Source organism: Cupressus sempervirens, chromosome 11, assembly GCF_028749045.1.
Source record: "Cupressus sempervirens isolate cs-2001-9-10 chromosome 11, ASM2874904v1, whole genome shotgun sequence".
In the NCBI taxonomy this organism is placed as follows: Eukaryota; Viridiplantae; Streptophyta; class Pinopsida; order Cupressales; family Cupressaceae; genus Cupressus; species Cupressus sempervirens.
Genome location: NC_143128.1, coordinates 472,295,370 through 472,315,429, shown reverse-complemented (window position 1 = coordinate 472,315,429; position 20,060 = coordinate 472,295,370). Strand labels below are relative to the sequence as shown.

At 35.5% G+C, this 20,060-nt stretch overlaps 1 protein-coding gene across 2 annotated transcripts in view; it reads left to right on the top strand.

Moving 5' to 3' along the window:
* LOC149530425 (protein RETARDED ROOT GROWTH, mitochondrial-like) overlaps nucleotides 1-19,614 on the top strand; it is a 94,778-nt gene extending 75,164 nt beyond the window's left edge. For both annotated transcript variants that reach the window (XM_089811869.1, XM_089811870.1), the window contains exons 6-7: nucleotides 18,998-19,112; nucleotides 19,225-19,614. In XM_089811869.1, the coding sequence (XP_089667995.1) occupies nucleotides 18,998-19,112; nucleotides 19,225-19,374 (265 nt within the window). In that variant the 3' untranslated portion in view covers nucleotides 19,375-19,614. The remainder of the gene's footprint in view (nucleotides 1-18,997; nucleotides 19,113-19,224) is intronic.
* Nucleotides 19,615-20,060: the final 446 nt, after the last annotated feature.

Below are 20,060 nucleotides of genomic sequence, written 5' to 3'. Positions count from 1 at the left end.
CTTGCAAAGCATAAAACAAAATGCCAAGGTAATATGGTTGGCTGATGATCTTTAACTGGGCTTTTTTTTTCTTGCCTTACGCCCACTATCAAGGGTAACAAATTCTGTAATAGTCTCAGCCAGTTTTGATTAATTAGTTAAATCTGAGCTTTGAGGTATTATGACAAATAGTTGTCGTGAAATCATAGATTCTCAGAATTACGTGCCTTGCTCAAACTCATATAATAGACCCACTCACGTTGACAAGATAAAATAATGCAAGAGAGTTATAAGAGTGCACAGACCCGTGCAAGGAAAATGCCGTTGAAACCTTTGGTTTGCTCCACGCATACAACCCAGTCAACCTTCTTGATTTCTGTCCAACCTGCTGCCGGCAACAATATGGCCTCAAACTGTGGGGAGTATGCAATCTGCTTGGAGTCATTCGTTTTTCCTACCTGCTGGAATGAAATTTGTACATGTCTCTTAGGTGACTACCCACTCAGAATATCTCATGCTATCTTAAGATGTGCATCCAGAATCTTTCTGAAGTAGGAAGAGCCATAATGAAGAGTCTACAGGTCAAAGTTCCAAGAAATAATCTTTCCACCAGCTGAGGATGCCACAATAAGGAAGATATTTGTTTGCTACTGTAATAAACTGGTGCTTAAATTTAGATCAAGTGTTGAATGTATAGCTAAGGAGGAATTTCATCAAACAGTTCTCAAGCAACCAATTAATGCACTGATAAGACTGGAAAAAAACTTTGCAAGTTTATCTAATATCACTATGAACTAGTTAAGACATTCCATCAAACACTTGACATTAAACTCAGTCCTTCATTCTATAAGCAACTGTGAAAATGTTATGATCTTACTAATTGCAGGACGTTATGAATAAATATAATCAATACCCTCCCATATTTCCACCAAATAATAATCAGATAGAGTTTTATCTCAAGGTTCATGCCCAAAACGTTTACTACAGTGGGGAGGTATTGCTTTAGACTAAACACAGTGTAAGCCTGAGAAATAACAAACAACAAGAATTGTTTATGTGAGAGAGTTAGGCATAGACCCGTGACCCTATTACCGAGCTTGTAGATTAGTCAGGTTTTGTAGTGGGGAATATATCACGTCTATCCCAAGCATCAAGTTAGCCGCCTTCGCAAATTGGTGGTCTTAATCTTGCAAAGCCTACGTTTAGAATTCTCCAGCCCTCATGTTAATGTCTTCACTCATTGCCGTGGCTAAGAAAGATGTAAGATGTTTCCTTTAATGCCGGATACAACCCGTGCTCCCTTGTTTTGCCTTGGCAATTTGAAATATGCTGGCGTGTAACCTTAGGAATTGCCGACTCCATGTCTTCCTGTCACACGTTTTCTGAGGAGGGGCTGTCACCGCTTTAATTGCAACTATAGACCGACTATTGTAATACTGAAACCTAAGTCGAGTCCTTCAACTGTCCACCATTCCTTACTGTTGAATGCTGCTCACACGGCTATGTTAAACAATTGACGACCTCCTTCAAAGATTGAGTCTTGCGGCCATATTAACTATTATTCTTAAATGCAAAACATTAATAAGTAGATTCAACACTTACTCAATCTGCTATTTCGTTTGCCTAACCTTTGAATTTGACCCGGCTATAATCCATAAGTTACTTGCCAATTCCTGCCTGTAATGAGTTCCAACTTCAATGAAGGAAAAGATTAGGGTGTCGTCCAATCTATTTCAGAAATCTAAACTCGAGGGGTTATGTCCTCAGAGTTTTAGACCAGTCACATTTAAGCAACCAGAATATGAAGTGTATTGGTTTCAAACTTCTTGTATATCTTAATTCTACAATTTAATTGCTGATATAATTTCACAGGCTAGCAGGAAAATTAGCTCTGATACCACTGTAATATCCCTTTCTGGATATTTTCCCAAAAACTCTTGATATTAAAGTGCAGATTTATAACCGAATAGAAAGCCAATATTTGATACAAATTCCAAAACGTTAATCGATTTATAACCAGCAGATATGCATACGAGAAAACCCAGGAAAGTGTGTTTATTTCCTCCAATATTCAGAAGTACATATTTAAACCAGCAATTAACACAATTAGTTGCCAAATAATGTTACTATATTATTCATCAGCAATACAATAACATGCAACAATCTAGAAAATCCAATCTTATAAACATAAATAACAGTCAGATTGGTCAATATAGATAAAACCTGTAAGAAGGCTAAGTTTGCGTCCAACCTTCAAAGCTTCTTCAAGGGTTCGCATCCTCGAAGAAATAACCAGCAACTGTTTTCAACTCTTAGATTAATAGTTGTTTTAAATATTATAATCTTCATAACATCCCATGTGGAGTTTGTTGTACCTTTATTACTTTTCGCAATGTGATGCACACTCTTTTAAGCAATGTGGAATAAAACACCTTTTTTGTGCTTTAGTCACTTAAGTGAACATAGTACCTTTTAAAATAAAGTGACAAGTTAAATGAACTTTAATAGTCACTTAGTAAACCATATAATCATCAGGCAAAAAAATAGTTGATCAAATGAACTCAGATAATCACGTGCAATAGCTCGTTGGAAAGCTCTTAGCGAGAGGCTTCCAAATCAACATTGAGGTATCGAAAATACTGTGCTCAGTTTACTTACTAAAAATAGTAAGCATCTGGACAACCTGCCAAAATTGTTCTAATGTGTCTGAAACTGGAAATGTCTAGACCAAACCTTGAACTGAACCCTGTAAAGAACCTTTTTGCCCCCGAAACCTAGGCGAAGTGAGCCAACAACACAGAATTATAATGTCCCAGAAAAAGGGGACATTACAGAGGATATCATGAAACTTGATATCTGTGTACACAAAATTGAAAGAATATCACAAGACTTGATTTTCTTAAAATATCTAGAGGATATTACTTCTTATAATGAGAAGAATTCATATGCACTTTGTCTTCTCTAGCTAAGAGGGAGTGTTGAAACATGTAGCTTCGGTCCAGACAATATCTTTGATCGTATGAGAATATACTCATGTGTATATACATGTCAATATGATTTGAATATCGATATTTATATATGCATGAATATAATCTGCATTATTCATGGTGATCGTAGTATTCAGGACCAACTGTGCATATAATTATTGTGTTTATATTTGAGATTGATCTTAGTAATGATCGCATTCATTCTGATCATTATCGATTGCATTCGACTTTGTTAAGTCTTGGAATCATTAGTTTGGTTGTAACTAATCAACGGGTGTGACCATACCATCAATCAGGTGTATCAATGAATGGTCATGTCTCCTTTTGGAGACATGCCCATTCACCCATATACCCAACCACATTTGTATAGATATTGTATGCTGGCCGATATTGCAAGCATCAAAATTGATTAATGCGGGCAGATCGGAGGTAGTACAAATATCAAGTTTGAAGAACTTTTATCTTATCTTTGCATTGTTGTTATACATATTGTGGAGCACATTAGATCCTTCATTAGTAGAGATTGCATCTGAAATAAAAACCATACATTCTTCAGCACTGTCAAAGAAATCTGTAATAAACTTAAAAAATGGTCTTAATCATGGATGAAAAACTTGGGCTCAGAAATAACTAGGCAAACCCAAAAAATTCAAAAACTTAGGACTGGACAAAATCTTGGTGAAAAAATTGGCAGTAAGTGTAATCTAGGGATGCATGCCCACCCCTAAACCCAAGTATTCCCCAAACGAGGGCATCCCCAGGACTTGGGGACATCTTTCCTTGAGTTTCCTCAACACTGTCCATTAGCCATGAATCTCTGTGGGAACATGGGGATGCCATGTGTCCTCGGATCGTTGAGGGGGACCCTCAGACGTCCCTCAACCATTCGGGCATCCCCCAATGGTGGTCAATTTCTACCATGTTCTTTTAATGAAATGACATGTTTTATTAATTAATTTTTGGGTTCTATTTAAACCCTAAGTACATGTGGGGTCCATCTAAAGCCTTCCAAACCTACAAAAGGCCTTCCAAGCTTCATTTTAATTCACATTTTCATTTCTAATTCTTTGCTACAGCAAGAAGAATAGTGAAGAGCTAAGAAAAGAGTGATTGAAGGAGTGAGAGGAGTGATTGCAAGTGAAAGAGGATTCTTGAAGCACAAGATAGGTTTTTAAACTAATTTTCAAAATTTTAATGAATTCCAATATCCTTATTGAAGAGATTTTTGAAGCACAAGGTAGGGTTTTAACTGATTTTCAAAATTTTAATGAATTTCATTTGTAAATTCAAATTGCAATAGTTTTTGTTCAACCTTGTTTCAAATTTCAATGTTTCTTCATTTTTTGTTGTTTCATTTTGTAAATCATACTTTATGTTGAATCTTGAGGACAAAATGAAGAATCATTATGATTCTTCATTTTTCCCTCAAGAATCAAGATTGAATAATTAATTCAAATTTTGTTTTACATTTTGAAATTTGTTAAAGATTTAAAGTTTATAGTTCAATTTTTTTTTTAAATTTTAAATTTTTAAGGTGCCTGAAATTAGGTGCTTATGTTTTTTTTTACATTTTATGAAATCCAGTGTCACAATGAGCTCCTATAGTCGTGATATGAGTGAGGATGAGATGAAAATTCATTTTCATGTTGCAAGTCATTTGTAATATGAACTTGAGCACAAGGATGAGGGGATGAGCATAGGCTAAATTTGGATGCCACACTAGTTCCATGGCTAGTGCACCAATTGCCATTGATTGCCCCTCAACTTTTGACAGAGTTATTTGCTATGGGTCTTTATGATCACAAATCTCCTCTCCAACAATTTGCAATAAGAATAACAAAACCAACACCAACAAGTGATGGCACGAGGAAATGGAAATGTAACATTTGTGGTACAAAATGGTTTGGGAGCATCACTAAAGTCAATGTACACTTTCTCTTTTGGCCAGAAAAAGGTGTGGGACTAAAAATATACACTGCAGAAGTGAGTTCAACAAACTTTGGTGTTCCAAATGACATTAGAGTTGAAATGCCTACTACCTTGTGTAGTAGGCAACAAATTTAGACTATTTAGCAAATGCAGGGGCAACCACATATTTTAACTAATACATTGCATCAAAGAGTAGGAATAATGTCAAGGTCAGCCTCAAGATCTTCATCCATTTGTAGTGCTATGGCTGAATCACAATAGGGTAAGGGGAAACACATGATGTAGAGTAACCACATAGCTGATTTGTTCAATGTGCACTCGAATGAACAAATAGATGATGCCGTTGGCAAGTTCTTTGTCAATGGCATCCCATCTCATGTAGCTTGATCTCCTTATTATAAGGAGGGTGGTGAAGGGAGGACCATCATATGTGCCACTAGGTGACGACAAATTGAGGACCATGATAGTGGATAACAACCATGCCAAGATTAGTAAGTACATTGATGGAGATGATGAGGGCATGGTGGGAGGAGTTTCAACACAACATAATTATGGATGGGTTCAAGGCATCTAAAAGATGCTGATTTTTAATTTGATAGTTTTCAAACAACTATTAAAGAGTTTGGGCTACACAATGTGGTCCAAGTAGTAACAGATGCAACACGTATGCAAAGCTGCAAGGGAGCTTATTGAGGTAGCCTACATACATATTTGACAATCTCCATGTTGTGTGCATGCCATGAACAATGCACTCAAGGACTTGGAGAGATTGATTAGATTAGAGGAGTGGGCAATGATGCTAGAGATGCGTAGATGTTTATTTGCAACCACCACACTTCACATATGCTCTTCAGGAGCTTCGTGAAGGAGTTCTTGAAACCAATTGAGACCAAATATGTTTTCTATTTGATTTACTTGGAGAGTTAGAGAATGCTTGAGTTACAAGAGCCATTGCAACTCATGATTATGATGCAAGAATGAAAGTGTTAGGATGAGGCTAGGATAGAGCAAGGGAGGAGGGTGAAGGAGACAATGAAGGGTGATGCAAAATACAGTCTCTCTCATCACTCTAGTTCTCCATGTCATCAGATATGGAGATGGGGATGCACCTACCTTTGGAGAGATGTATGAGCATATTGATTCTATGCTTGACCAGATGATGGCAATCGTGCAAGAGAAGGACCTCACTTTAGCATTTTACAATGAGCACAAATTGCCAATTATTCAGTGTAGACAAGATAGTGTGAACACTCCCTTGCACATGGCTTCGTAGAAATTGAATACGAAGTGGTACATGCCTAGGCCTGGTAGAGTTACACTACTTCATGATGATGAGGTGAAGGGAGGGTTCTTCAAGTGCATTGATAGGATGTACCATAGTTCAAAATATCGTTATGGGCAACTTATCGCAAAGGGCAAAAATAATGGATATTGAAAAATATCAGAGCTAAGTCAGAAACTTTCTTGGGAAAATATCGGAAACTCAAAATCTTTTTTTTTTCCAGTCAAAAATCTATTTTTCCAATCCTAATGAAACCTTCTCTTTGTTCTCTCTACTCTCCAAATGTGTTTTCATCTTTTCTGGGCCATCAAAAAATAAGTTCTCTATTTATCGCGATAACGTAGTGAAATATTGCCAATATTTTAAAACTTCTCTCTAATGACTTATCGAAGATAAGTTGACGTTACGTCTCGGGAGCCAAAAAATATCATGATAAGTAGACTTATTGCAGATATATTTGAGATATTTTTAATACTATGCTGAAATTGCTGACAAGATTCACATTGAGTGAACAAGATTTGCTGCTCTTTGGGGTTATAAGGCTGCAGACAAAGGCGGATATCAAAATTGTAGCATAGGACCCAATTTTGTGGTGGAACTATCATGGGGAGAAATCAAGTTTCTAGTTCTTCAACTTCAAAGAGGAATTAGTTTACTTATAATGTCATCCACTCTCTCAAGAGGTACAAACTTACCTCTTGGAGAGCGGAGAAGCTAGTGGTTCTACATAGTACCTTGCATACCAGTCATCACAAGACACGTGTACAAGGAGAGCCACAAGAATACAATGGGATGTAGAGCTAGAGGAGCCATCACAGACTGATGAGGATCAGGATGCAACGACTTCAAATGTAGAGCTGGTTGGTGTTCATTTGGCAGATCTTGACCATGAGGAGTCTAGTATTTCCAGTAATGAAGAGTTTTCCTTGAGGGTGGACTTCCCAAGGGATGATTAGAGGCTTCTCTTCTCTACATCTTGTGATTTTCTATTTGTTTTGATATCATGGTACTCATTGTAATCATCTTTATGATATTTTTGATATAATAGGAATCTTCCATTTGTTGATTCAACAATTTAAAAATTTACTTAATATTCTTATACATTTTTTTATAACTGGCATTTTAAGTACTATATGTTGTTTGAGTGTGCATACAATATTTTTAATGCACAAGGCCACTTGGATTAAGGCTTGAGCTATTTGGCAGTATAAATTTGACATCTTCATCTTCAAGTTAAACATCTGTTAGCTATAATTTTGTTGGCTAACAGTTTGTCTCCTTTCCTCTTATTAAATTAATTTAAAATGAGTCTATCCCAAATTTTGGGTGAACAAAAATGTAGTGACAACAATAGGTTGATCTTAATGATCCCCTCTGAATTTTAATAAGGTACAACTCCCTTGATTAGATTTTCAATGAATTATGACCAATCTTCTATCAAAATGCACTTTTCACTAGAGAGCACTAAAGATATTTACACCCATTATATCAATACACAATGAATGCGTGGCACAATAAACAGTCTTTTTTGAAAGATACACATATCTTTTAATTATAAGGCAAATTAATCTCACAGAATATCTGCATACATTCCTTGGCACATATAAATCAAAGCAGATATGAAATATGAAGTTGATAAAGAGATTGATTGGAAACGACATTCAACAAATAAGATGCATTCCACGAATCCCCAAATACATATTTCAAAGGATCAATCTGTTCATCATATAAATGATAACTTTCATTCACATATAGAAGTCGTCATTGTTCGTCATAAATTCATATCATAGGAAAAGCCAAAAACAATTCTATGCTATGGAATGTATCAATAAACTAAACGCTTAGGGAAAAACTGTTGAACCCTTCGCCAATCAGCCGATTGGTTATAAATAGTCTTACATAACCAGAATTAAAAAAGATGGGTTAAACTTTCACCCGTAGTTAGTTTTTAAAGATATTGAAGAAATTCATAAAACCTATGTAACTATCTCCTAGTACCTAACTTATATTCTCAAAACTTCCCCAAAATTTATCCCTTTCTATCCATGTGTGGGCTATCACTGGGCTGCTTTTCTGGACTCCATGGGTTGAGTTGGCTAATGAACAACCTTCCATTCTGCATAGGACGCCACTAACTCCTAGATCTCCTTCATGTTAGGTGTGCTAATATGTGTCACACACTATTGCCAAACATCCTTTTCCCTCTTAATTTCCTGGATTTTGATAATATGGTTAGACAAATTATCAGAGAAAATGGCCAACAAGGCTTCAATCTGTGCAAGCTTTGATACTTTGTCTGCAGTAATACTTTTAGACTCTTTGACCTTATCGACTTCCTACCTCATATGCTGTAGAATTGATTCCTCGTTTTGGTCCACTTCCCCGTTCTCTGAAACATATAAGGCTCGATTGCACCTGACCTCTTCTACTAGCATCTTGATGAGTTCATTCGGTTCCTTGATGAACTTTGAGTATTCTGCCTTCCCTTGTTCAATAATTGAGTTTCTCTACTTGATATTCTTTTTTTGCAAGAATAAAGCATATACTCATCTACACTCTTAAGAAGGTTTCTCAGTAAGGAATTTAGGACCACCATACCTTTGGATTTCTTGAATTGGGGCAATTACATTAACCCACTTATTCTTTTCTTTTTCCCAGGCGGAGGCTTGTGTTTTCAGTTCAACTTGGGCAGAAGTTAGTTCATCATACACTTTTTTGGATCTATCTACATAAATCTTACCCTGCCGAATGATATTTTGTATCCACTCTTCAACCACGCCAACAATCATCTTACCTCTCTGTACCTGATTGAGGAACTTTTGGCTGGCAGGAGGTTGGGATCAAAAGATTGCAGTCCTTGAGCCAGAGGTTGAGGGTGTGACCCGTGAACGACATCAATGTATTTAATCATATCCTCCAACGTTTGCTTAAGTTCCTTTTTGTCTTTCTTGTCTTTCCAAGACCTGCTCAACACCTTCTCAACAGTGGCCTTGAATAAGTGGTTATCAGCCTCCCTGATTGCAACTCTCAAATCCAATTTTTCTATCTTGAAGTCACTTGCAGTGGGGTCCTCCACTTTTTCTGTGGTTACTGGTCGGGCGACTTTTGCTACCCATCTTCCTGTTGTGAATCAATTGTCATTCATGTCGTGGCTCTCAATTTTTTTATCCTTTGGCGTCATCTCTGTTAATGTTGTGGCTTTAGTCGGATTGAATTAATATAGAGTATAATCCTTCTATGGTTATTAGTTAATCATCAGTTAGACAATCTCACGTGTGTGTGTGTGTGTGTGTGTGTGTGTATGTTTATACATTGTGTTAATATTGTCTAATGGTTATTTTTACCATGGAGACATGTCTCCTCTACACATATTTATATAACATTCAATCTGCATTTGGAACACAGAAATAAAGAGCAGTGCTTTTACATTTGCAGAGATCTATTCCTTCAACATGGTATCAGAGCTAGGCCGCAAATGTATTGAAGGAATAATTATGATTCACATGAAGTTGACACAACCAGATGTATTGTGAAGGGAGTTTGAATACAATGGTTTCCATGAGTAATTATTGGAGCAGACATTGAGACACGAAAATATTAGTAGACAACGAAGATAAAGAGTTCAAACATAAGGCAAACACCCAGTCACGAGGTGCTTACATGTTGATGTACTGAATTGGACAGGGAAACCGTCGGCAAGAACACAGACCATAAGAGGAGCAGCAACTCACCATTGTAATGGTTTCTTTGGTTATTGGGAGCAGCACCTCACCATCAACTTTTCTTATGCACTTTTCCTTAGGGTCATATTTGTCTATAGATACTTGAACCAATTTTGGGTGAATCATTGATGCTGGAAAAGCTGTGGCTTTGATGATTCTGCTCTTTATATGGTGCTCCTGACAGTGTCCGTTACAGGGTTTCCAACCTCTACGAAGTCATCTATATCGAAATGAAGCCAGTCGGTATCCCTACGTTCTGGGGTGTTGCATACCAGACGAGGCATTTTCAAAAAATTGAAACGTTGTCCGCATTTTCGCCTCAAAACGAAGCGGATAAACCCAACAAAATTCAACTGCAAACACAGACTATTGAAGGCTGAAAGAAAACAATCAACAACTCATCTTTGATAGTGGCTAAACCTTGCTACCTCTTTCCTTGAATTCCAATCACCCGTATGCTTAAGCTCCTCTTGCAGAATACTTAATAACTAATACTCGGCGAACATATTTATGCAATTAAATAGCATGACATGCAATAATCGTAGGGCATTAATCGCCATATCAAGTATTCGTGCGAGCATATCTAATCATAATTACTTTTCACTTCACACGAGGTAGCCAACAAGGTTCAGTTTTCAAATACAATGAACAGAATATTTGCTGCCGTCAGTCACATCACTTAGTACTTTCTTTATATCTTTTCTGCATAGAATTGTTGGACCTACCGAACCATTTCAATGGGCTTGATGTGCTCAGGTTGTTCGGTGCTTTAGCATATGCTTTATTGAACAAAAACATATGACTGGATGAAAAAAGAGGTGACAAGACTTCCCTTTTGAATATAACTTTAATGCGAACACACAACAGTTTGAATCGTATGAACTGCTTGAATTGGTTCAATGGGTTTGAGCAGGTCACGGCTTTGCAAACTTAGAAATGGACTAAAGTTGATGGCTTGACTCCGAAGATTCACTCCTTTGTCGAAAAGTGTGAACTTTTTGAACATCTTGTATCAGGTCAACATGTACAACATGTTCAACATTTTAGATTTAGGCAAAACACAACCCAAGAGAATTAGTGAGTAAATGAGTGACTCCCGATACTGCAAGCTCACAAATTTGGTAATTTTGGAAGGGTGACTAACAAATTTATAAAACGTTATCGGGAAATAGCATAATCTTAATAGCACTTCTTTATATTAGAGGAAACTAAATATCTTACAGGGAATCAAACAATGTAACTGGAAACTTTTTCTCATCTAGATTTTGGGGAAAGAGAATTGCCCATCTAGGGTACAACTACTGTTCAATTTCAAAACTGCCATGTGGAGCAGTTCAACGGCATGATTCAACATCAATTTCTAGCATGTGTGAAAACATGTGCATGTTACAACATGAATTTCTAAAAGTTTGATGTATGTCCTTAATGTAGACTGTTTATAAGTTGAGATCTTTTTTCAAATATTGTGCGTGGTGTACATGATGTCTTTGTGTTCTTCAGATCAGAGGATGTCTGAAAACTTTCTAGGACACATGTGTCTTAGGACTTGATCAATGCCCAAACATAATGCAACGTGATGTATATCTACTAGCATCCTTGCAAATGAAAATTAATAAGTGAAAAAGGGCTGATATTTCAGAAGAGTCTGAAACGGAGATGTTGTCTTCAGATGTGGGCAGTTGTCTTCATTGTTCATGATAATAAATAAAGTAGCATTTTCAAACCCAAGATATCAATGTCAAAATAACTTCCTTAACCATCTGCAATCATGATCTAATTGGAGGAGTTGGCGGCCATGCCTAGTGCCTTGCTGCTTCAAGATGGATACACTTCAGCTGCATGCTGGGATGTTGATCCTCAAGATGCCACATAGTTTGATGAGGAGCCACATTAGGGATAGTTTAGGATTCCATTGGATGAGGTAGCCCTTTTGTAATGCCAGTAACTTATTATTAGACTCTAATTTTGATTCAGTGTTAGTAGATGCTGTTTACTGGCAGCAGCATACTTTCTCTGGCTTTGTAATTGTGTAGTTCAAATGCAAACTTGCAGTTTTTGGGCATTTTCTGTAATTTTGAAATATATGCACATTGATAATAAAAAGTAAAAACCAATAAAATTTTGTTGATTTGTTTGTCGAGTCCCATGTGAAATCTAAATTTGTGTCTAATATTTGTAAAGTTTCTGCAAATTCTTTGGACTGAATATAGAAATGATTTTACCTTCTCTATCTTCTACAACTAGCAGTGAGTAACTTCAGATTATTGTCTTTGACTGGATTAGAAATATGAATCAGAATTCTTTCTTTTGCTTCTGCAAATTGTATGAGGGCAGAATGACTAAGGAGCAGACTTGTATTTATCTTTTGTGTGTCCTTAGACTTCATTCTTACCCTCTATAAGTATAGGGATTAAGAGACATGTCCTTAGAAAGGACGTCTCTTCCAACAAATCATTTACTTAAGATCCCAAATCGGCGATCAACTAGGATTAATTAAATATTAATTATCAACCAAACAAGGGTGTTAGATTAACATTAAACTAAACCTCCAAGGATAGGCGCCAATCATGTAAAGGAAATAAAACAAAAATTTAACCTTTACTTATCATGCAATCTCAGATCGAACTGATCTGTTCTCAGACCAGCATGCATTAACAAGTTATAGAATTAACACTCCCTCCTAACTTGATAATCGTACTGAGAGATATCATATGTAGCAACATCAATGAAGATGAACAAGCAAGATTTGATACTCTATATCTATCTGAAGCTCAACATGTGGTATCATAAAATACATGATACAATGTCATATTCCTAAACCTGTAGTATGACAAATCATTACTACTAGTGATACTAGTATTGCAACGAATACAATGTACAGGATAAATCTGAAGAGTAATATAATTTCTTCATTTATCCAAGTTGTGACTCATAGATATTGGTATTTCTATATCACAACATGATCTTGAGTTTAAGACCTACCAAAATACAAGATAAACTTGGAGAAGAATAAAATTCTTCCTTTATCCAAATTGTGACTCATAGCAATGTCTACATCACAATATGATCGTAAACTCATCTAGATCTTATAGTAGAACTCTAGTATTTAGCACATTATTTAAGAGATCGTCACCTCTTATAATGTCTTTTGTACAAGTGTTCATTATCTCAGAGGTCGTCACCTCTTAAATAATGAATACAAATGGTGGAGCCCATAACACTCAATAGCTTGACAAAATAAAATTATTTTATTAATAATTTAAAGAGTACAAATGAATTACAACTCAACCATACCAAGTCTCCTCCCGAAGTGTTCTATCTTCACTCTAGATCTAATCTACTATCTGATCTGCAGTGCAAATGTATTTTAATTTTACAGAATTCCTGTCTACCATATCTCTTACATAATAGTAAGGAATTTCAATATGCTTGGACCTGTCATACAAAACTAGATTCACTGAGAGCTTGATGGAACTTTGATTATCACAATGAATAATCGGAGGATTCATGGATTGCCCAAATAATCCTACAAGTAACTTCTTTAGCCAGACTACTTCTTGAGAGGCCATCGTTGCTGCAATGTATTCAGCTTTTGTGGAGCTTTGAGCTACTAAAGACTGCTCTCTGCATATCCAAGATATCATCGCTGATCCTAAACTGAAACAACATCCTGAAGTACTTTTTCTGTTTGTAACAGTTTCACCCCAATCTGAATCAGTGAATCCATGTAAGTCTAAGCCAACTTTCTTGTATTTGAGTCCAAAATTAAGAGTGCCTTGTAAGTATCTCATAATGTGTTTAACCATTACTAGGTGAATCTCCTTTGGTTCACACATAAATTGGCTTAAGGCATTAACAACATAGCAAATATCCGGTCTTGTATTTACCAAATACGTAAGGGACCCAATCATCTGTCTGTAGAGAGTAGAATCTATGGAAGGTGATTCTGCTACTGCCTCTTTAAGTTTATGTAAATTAGTCTCCATTGGAGAAGACATAGACTTGCAATTCCACATTCCGAATCTCTTCAAAATATCTAATGTATACATCCCCTAATTAAGTATGATACTGTCAGAATTCTGTTGTACTTCCAATCCTAAGAAGTAATGAAGGAGTCCCAAATCTTTCATCTCGAATTCTCTAGTTAGATCTTTCTTGCATTGATCCATGAGATGATCATCACCTGTTATTAGTAAATCATTGACATACAGTATCAGAATTACCATATCATCTTTATCTCTTTTATAATAAAAATTTGGATTAGCTTCATTCTTGGAGAATCCTAAGCCGGTGAGATACTTATCAATTCTTTCATACTAGGCCCTCGGAGCCTATTTAAGCCCATAGAGACCTTTCTTTAGCCTGCAAACAAAAGTGTTAGGATCATGTTTTTCAAATCCTTCAGGTTGCTCCAAATATATTGTTTCTGTAATCTTTCCATTTAGAAATGTTGTTTTTACATCCATCTGATGTACTTTCCATCCCTTTGATGCTGCAATTGCTAAGACTGCTCTTACGGAAGTATATCTAGCAATAGGAGCAAGGTTTCTTCATAACCAATCCCTTCCTTCTGATAAAATCCTCTAGCTACAAATCTAGCTTTATACTTTTCAATACTACCATCAGCAGCATGCTTTATTTTAAATATCCACTTGGAAGAAGCAACAGATTTTCCTTTAGGTCTTGGAACAATTTCCTAAAAATCATTTTTCATAATAGATTGGTATTCTTCTGTCATAGCTTATTTCCAGCTGTATGTTTAATAGCATCAGAAGGATTGATTGGTTCTATTTTGGATGAATCACTCATGTTTGTTGTATAACTAGAGAATCTTTTAGGTCTTTTGCTTTCTCTGACTGTTCCGAAAGGTGCAACAAAGTCTTGAGCTGCTTCAATTGTTTTGATGGCCCAAAGTCATATTTTGAATTTCATCTCGATTTCCTCTAAGTTATCCCTCTGGGACCCAGATTCACTATTTCTTTCAGAACTAGAGAAAGGAGAAGGTTCATCAGAACTTATGGCTCTTTTGAATGCAAGATCTTTTTCAAAGATTACATTCCTACCAAGTTCAATACTTTTTTGTCCAGGTATGAAAATCCTACATGCCTTAGATGTTTCACTATACCTTACAAAAATACCTTTCCTCCTAGAGGATTCTAACTTGCTTCTCTTTTCTTTTGGAACATGGATATATACACGACACCCAAAAGTTCTAAGATGACTTATATTGGGTTTTACTTTAGTAAATACTTCTTCAGGAGTTTTATCTTTAAGATAGGAGTGAGGGCTTTTCTTTTGAATATATACAGTAGTACAAGAGGCTTCTGCTCAAATATAATATTCTAGATTTTGATTAAAAATCATAGCTCTAGCAGCTTCTATAATTGTCCTATTCTTTTTTTCTGCTACCTCGTTTTGTTTTGGATTATAAGGAACAATGTACTCTCTCTTAATCCTTGATTCTTTACAAAACCTTTTAAACAAGTCTGAGGTATATTCTCCTCCGTTATCAGTTTTAAGGGTTTTAATTTTATACCCTGAAAAGTTTTCAGTTAATGTTTTGAATTCTTTAAATCTCTGTAGGATTTCTTCCGATTCTTTGCATTTAAAAAAATAAATCCATGTTTTCCTAGAGAAGTCATCTATGAACAAGATGTAATATCAGAATCCCCCAAGAGAAGGAACAGACATAGGTCCACATAAATTTGAATGAATTAATTCTAGTACATTATCTGTTTTTCTAGTACTATCATGAAAGGGACTTCTAGTGTTCTTACCTAGGGCACACCTTTGCAAATACTTGAGTGGTCTTTATTTAGTTTAGGTAATCCAGTAACCATCTTCTCCATAGTTGATAAAGTTTTGAAATTTAGATGCCCTAATCCTCTGTGCCATATTTCATTTATATCTGCAACTTCATGAACTAAGGTTTGAATAGATCAACCAGATTCTATATTCAATTCATACAAGTATCTTTTTTCTGACCAATTAACTTCGCTTTCTTGATGGAGGAGTTTTTTGCCCAAGTTAATACTTTGCCATCCACGAATGCAACATTATGCCCATCATCTTCAAGTGCTGTAATTGAGATTAGGTTTCTTTTAATTCCTAGTACATAGAGTACACCTTAAAGAAGAAGAGTATTTCCTGATTTTAGTTTCTAAGTACAGTTTCCAATTCCTTCAATGGAGTGTGCTGAATTATCACCAATGGTAACTTCACCGTTAACTTTCTCTGATAAAGAGTTTAGTGTTTCTTTGTATCCCATTATATGTCTAGAAGACCCACTATCAATTACCCATGCTTTATTTGAAATTTCATTTGATAGTGAGGAATACAAAACACGGTTCTTAGGATCATAAGTATCTTCTTCCCTAATAACATTTGTACAGTTTGCTTGTTGTTTGAAATTTTCAGGACAATTAGATCTGTAGTGTCCAAATTTTTCACATTTGAAACACTTTTAGATAGATCTTTCTTGGGTTTTCCATTCTTTTGATTTCCCTTTTTCTTCTTGAAATGCTTCTTCTTGCCCTTATAGGAGTTTGTATTAAGAACATGAAGTTCTTCATCTTCTGTTTTCGTTGTTTGGTTTCCCTCCTTTCTTTAGTTTTCTGGATTCCTCTTGAAGACAAATGTTCTTAAGTCTGTTGAAGTCCGGAAGATCATCTCGGGCACTTATTCCTTGTGCAAATGTCTTCCATGAATCTGGCAATCCATCTATAGCCATTAGTGTTAATTCTGTGTCTCTAATAGTGGTTCCCATACTTGATAGTTCATCTCTAATGCCAACAACTTTTAGGAAGTAAGAATTTATCGATTCTCCTTTCTTTATCTGAATGTGATTTAGTTGCCTTTTCAGTACGAGAACCCTAATTGCATTGTTTACTTCATATGCATTTCGTAATGCATTCATCATATCAAAGGTAGATTGATATTTTGTAAGCATAGGTACGATATCATTTTTTACTCCATCTAAAATGATTTGGATGGTTTTTCTATTTCCTTTGCTCTAGATAGATTTATGAGGTTCAACTGATGGTTGTTTGGATGCTTTGTCAACGAATTGTCTTACATCATTCTCTTCAAGAATCATCATGATTCTGAATTTCTAGGCTTCAAAGTGTTCTTTCCCATCAAACCTATCCTCGAGTCTGATTGTGTATGCCATTGAAGATAGAAAATAGTTGCTAAATATATATGAAGTCTGATAACTGAATTTTGCAGAGCCTAGGTTCAACTACCAGAGCTCTGATACCATGTAAAGTTTCTGCAAATTCTTTGGACTGAATATAGATATGATTCTACCTTCTCTGTCTTCTACAACTAGTAGTGAGTAACTTCAGATTATTGTCTTTGACTGGATTAGAAATATGAATCAGAATTCTTTCTTTTGCGTCTGCAAATTGTATGAGGGCAGAATGACTAAGGGGCAGACTTGTATTTATCTTTTGTGTGTCCTTAGACTTCATTCTTACCCTCTATAAGTATAGGGATTAAAAGACATGTCCTTAGAAAGGACATGTCTCTTCCAACAAATCATTTACTTAACCTCCCAAATTGGCGATCAACTAGGATTAATTAAATATTAATTATCAACCAAACAAGGGTGTTAGATTAACATTAAACTAAACCTCCAAGGATAGGTGCCGATCTTGTAAAGGAAATAAAGCAAAGATTCAACCTTTACTTATCATGCAATCTCAGATCGAACTGATCTGTTCTCAGACCAGTATGCATTAACAAGTCACAGAATTAACAATATTATGCACTAAGCTTTTGTAATGTATGTAATGAATGCCTTATCAACGTTATCATATGAAGATTTAAAATTTCCTATATTTTGAAAATTTGCTTAATTTTTACCATCCCCTAAAAAATGACCTCTAAAAGAATGTCTTAGAAATGTGTCCCATCCTCTCCCATCTACATCCAATCCACATCCCAGGGATTTGGCATAACATAGCAATCATGGTTGAAGTGTTTCTATTCTGCATTTTTTTGCTTCGATTTTTGGCTTTTTGAGAATTTAGTCCTTGTGGGAAAATCTATGAAAAACTATGTTCTATATTTGTTGTTCCAGAGGAGCAATAAAAATGCAGTATTGTTCCTCAGAATAAGCAAATTTCACTTGAGCAATAAGATGCCAGAAACATTCCTTATATTAAACAAATTAAATATTTTTCTAAGCTGACACTACAGTGACATGATGCTCTTGCCGTGGTCACAAAACAGTCCTTTCTCAGCTTTGGATTTAGAGGCAAGGATTTTACTGACCAATCACTAATATTATTTAAATCAAACAGTTTGGAACTGCCATAAACAGAACAAGAAGTCACTACTTAGTACTGTGAAGAAATGGTGCTTGCAAGCTGTCTCCGTGGTGTTGATAACCAACATCATAGTGATGATGTTCGATATGAGAGGCAAAACTTGCATGAATTGTGTTTGTTGTTTATTGATCTTCACTTCTTATTTGCGATTGACTATTTCTATGGTGAAATTGTAAGGGTTTTGCACCCATCTTCACCTCGAGTTTTTGGTTAATGAACACAGACAAAAGAAATGTTTCTTTACGCTATTGATTTTTCTCAAGTTTTGCTACTCAGTAGTTGTTTGACAGTAAGAGCGATTTTATTGTGTATCAACTTGTTTTTGTGTAAATACATCAATGGCTTTTTGTGCGTATAATTATGATATTCCAGTACACATTGGCTGTAATGTGTTTGGGAAGCAATCTGTAAAACTTTCTTGACCAGTCCTTACTCTCTATTGTGGGTATCAGTAAATGAAATAATGCATTGTTTAAAAATTTAGAACAATCTATCAGATTGGATAGTTGGATACTGTGTATGTCTTGGTACTTTTAATTGGTGTCCCATATTCAATTGTTGGCCAAGAAAGAAAAAGCAATAGGTGTTTCAATATATAATTGTTTGGAGACAATTTCCAATAGTAATGTTCTGATATTGCTTGGCGTGCTTTTTCTCAAGCAAATAGCATTCTAAATTTGAATGTTGATTTTAAATTTTTAACAGTTGTGTTCCTAATGGTAGTTACTAGTGTGCTTCAAATAATTTCTATTTAATAATTTTCAGGTCAGACGTTGCTTGGAAAAATGCAAAATATGCACAAATTTGGGAGTATCTTCGAGATGAATATGAATTACAACAGCGATTTGGGAGTCTCGATTACAAACTGAAGTTTGTAGAGGTGCATTTTTTAAAAAACGTTTTTCTTGCTATATAGACTCTTGCTTTGTGTGTTTTGTGGAAGAGATCAAAATTTCAAGGCAATAATGTCCTTCTATGGTCCCGCTGTACAGCATAATGTCCGCTTCTTTTTGGAGATACTGCAGAACAGAAAATCCGATGCTTTGGAATGGCTTATCATCATTTTGATAAGTACAGAGATAATGATTGGCCTCTATGATATCATTCGAAACACTGGGATAAATCATTTCACTAATTTCTAGTAACAGAATAGCTGACTTGAAGCTGAAAAGTCATACAGTGTTGGAATATGAATGACCTTTCCTGGGTGATATTTCTCGACTACCCAATTGTTTTTTGTTACTATATTCACTTTGTTTTGTCAAAGTTCAATGTAAATATTGTTCTTAAAAACTACTTCACATCTTTTTCCTTTTCCAAGTATTTTGACAATATGGAGTTGATATTTCGAGTTCCAATAATCTCTGGGAGAATTTTGAGCATTTCACAGATCTAGTTTCTTAAACCTTGGGTCAACTTCCACCGCAATTATATGATCTTAAGCTCTCTTGGTTTTGTACAAAGTAACAATTTCTTGCATTTTTTGAAAGATTATTTTTACCAAAACATGAGGATCGCTTTTGGTTTTTCATGAGATAATCAAATACCTAGAATTTGAAGTCAGTCTACAACTCTTCTTTGCTATTAGAATTGATGCTTTTTGGCATTATGCTTACACCAATCTAAATATCATTGTTATTTACTTTCATCTCTCAAACTGAGATTGCAAAATAAAATCGGAATTTTTTTTTTAAAAAGAAGAATATCTTTTAGCTACTGGAATTATTGTCCAAGGGATTTTAGACATCTTATAGTACGCATTACACTAAAATGTAAATTTTATCTACCAAGGCAGCTGCTATTTCCTATTACTTACTGAGAACATGGG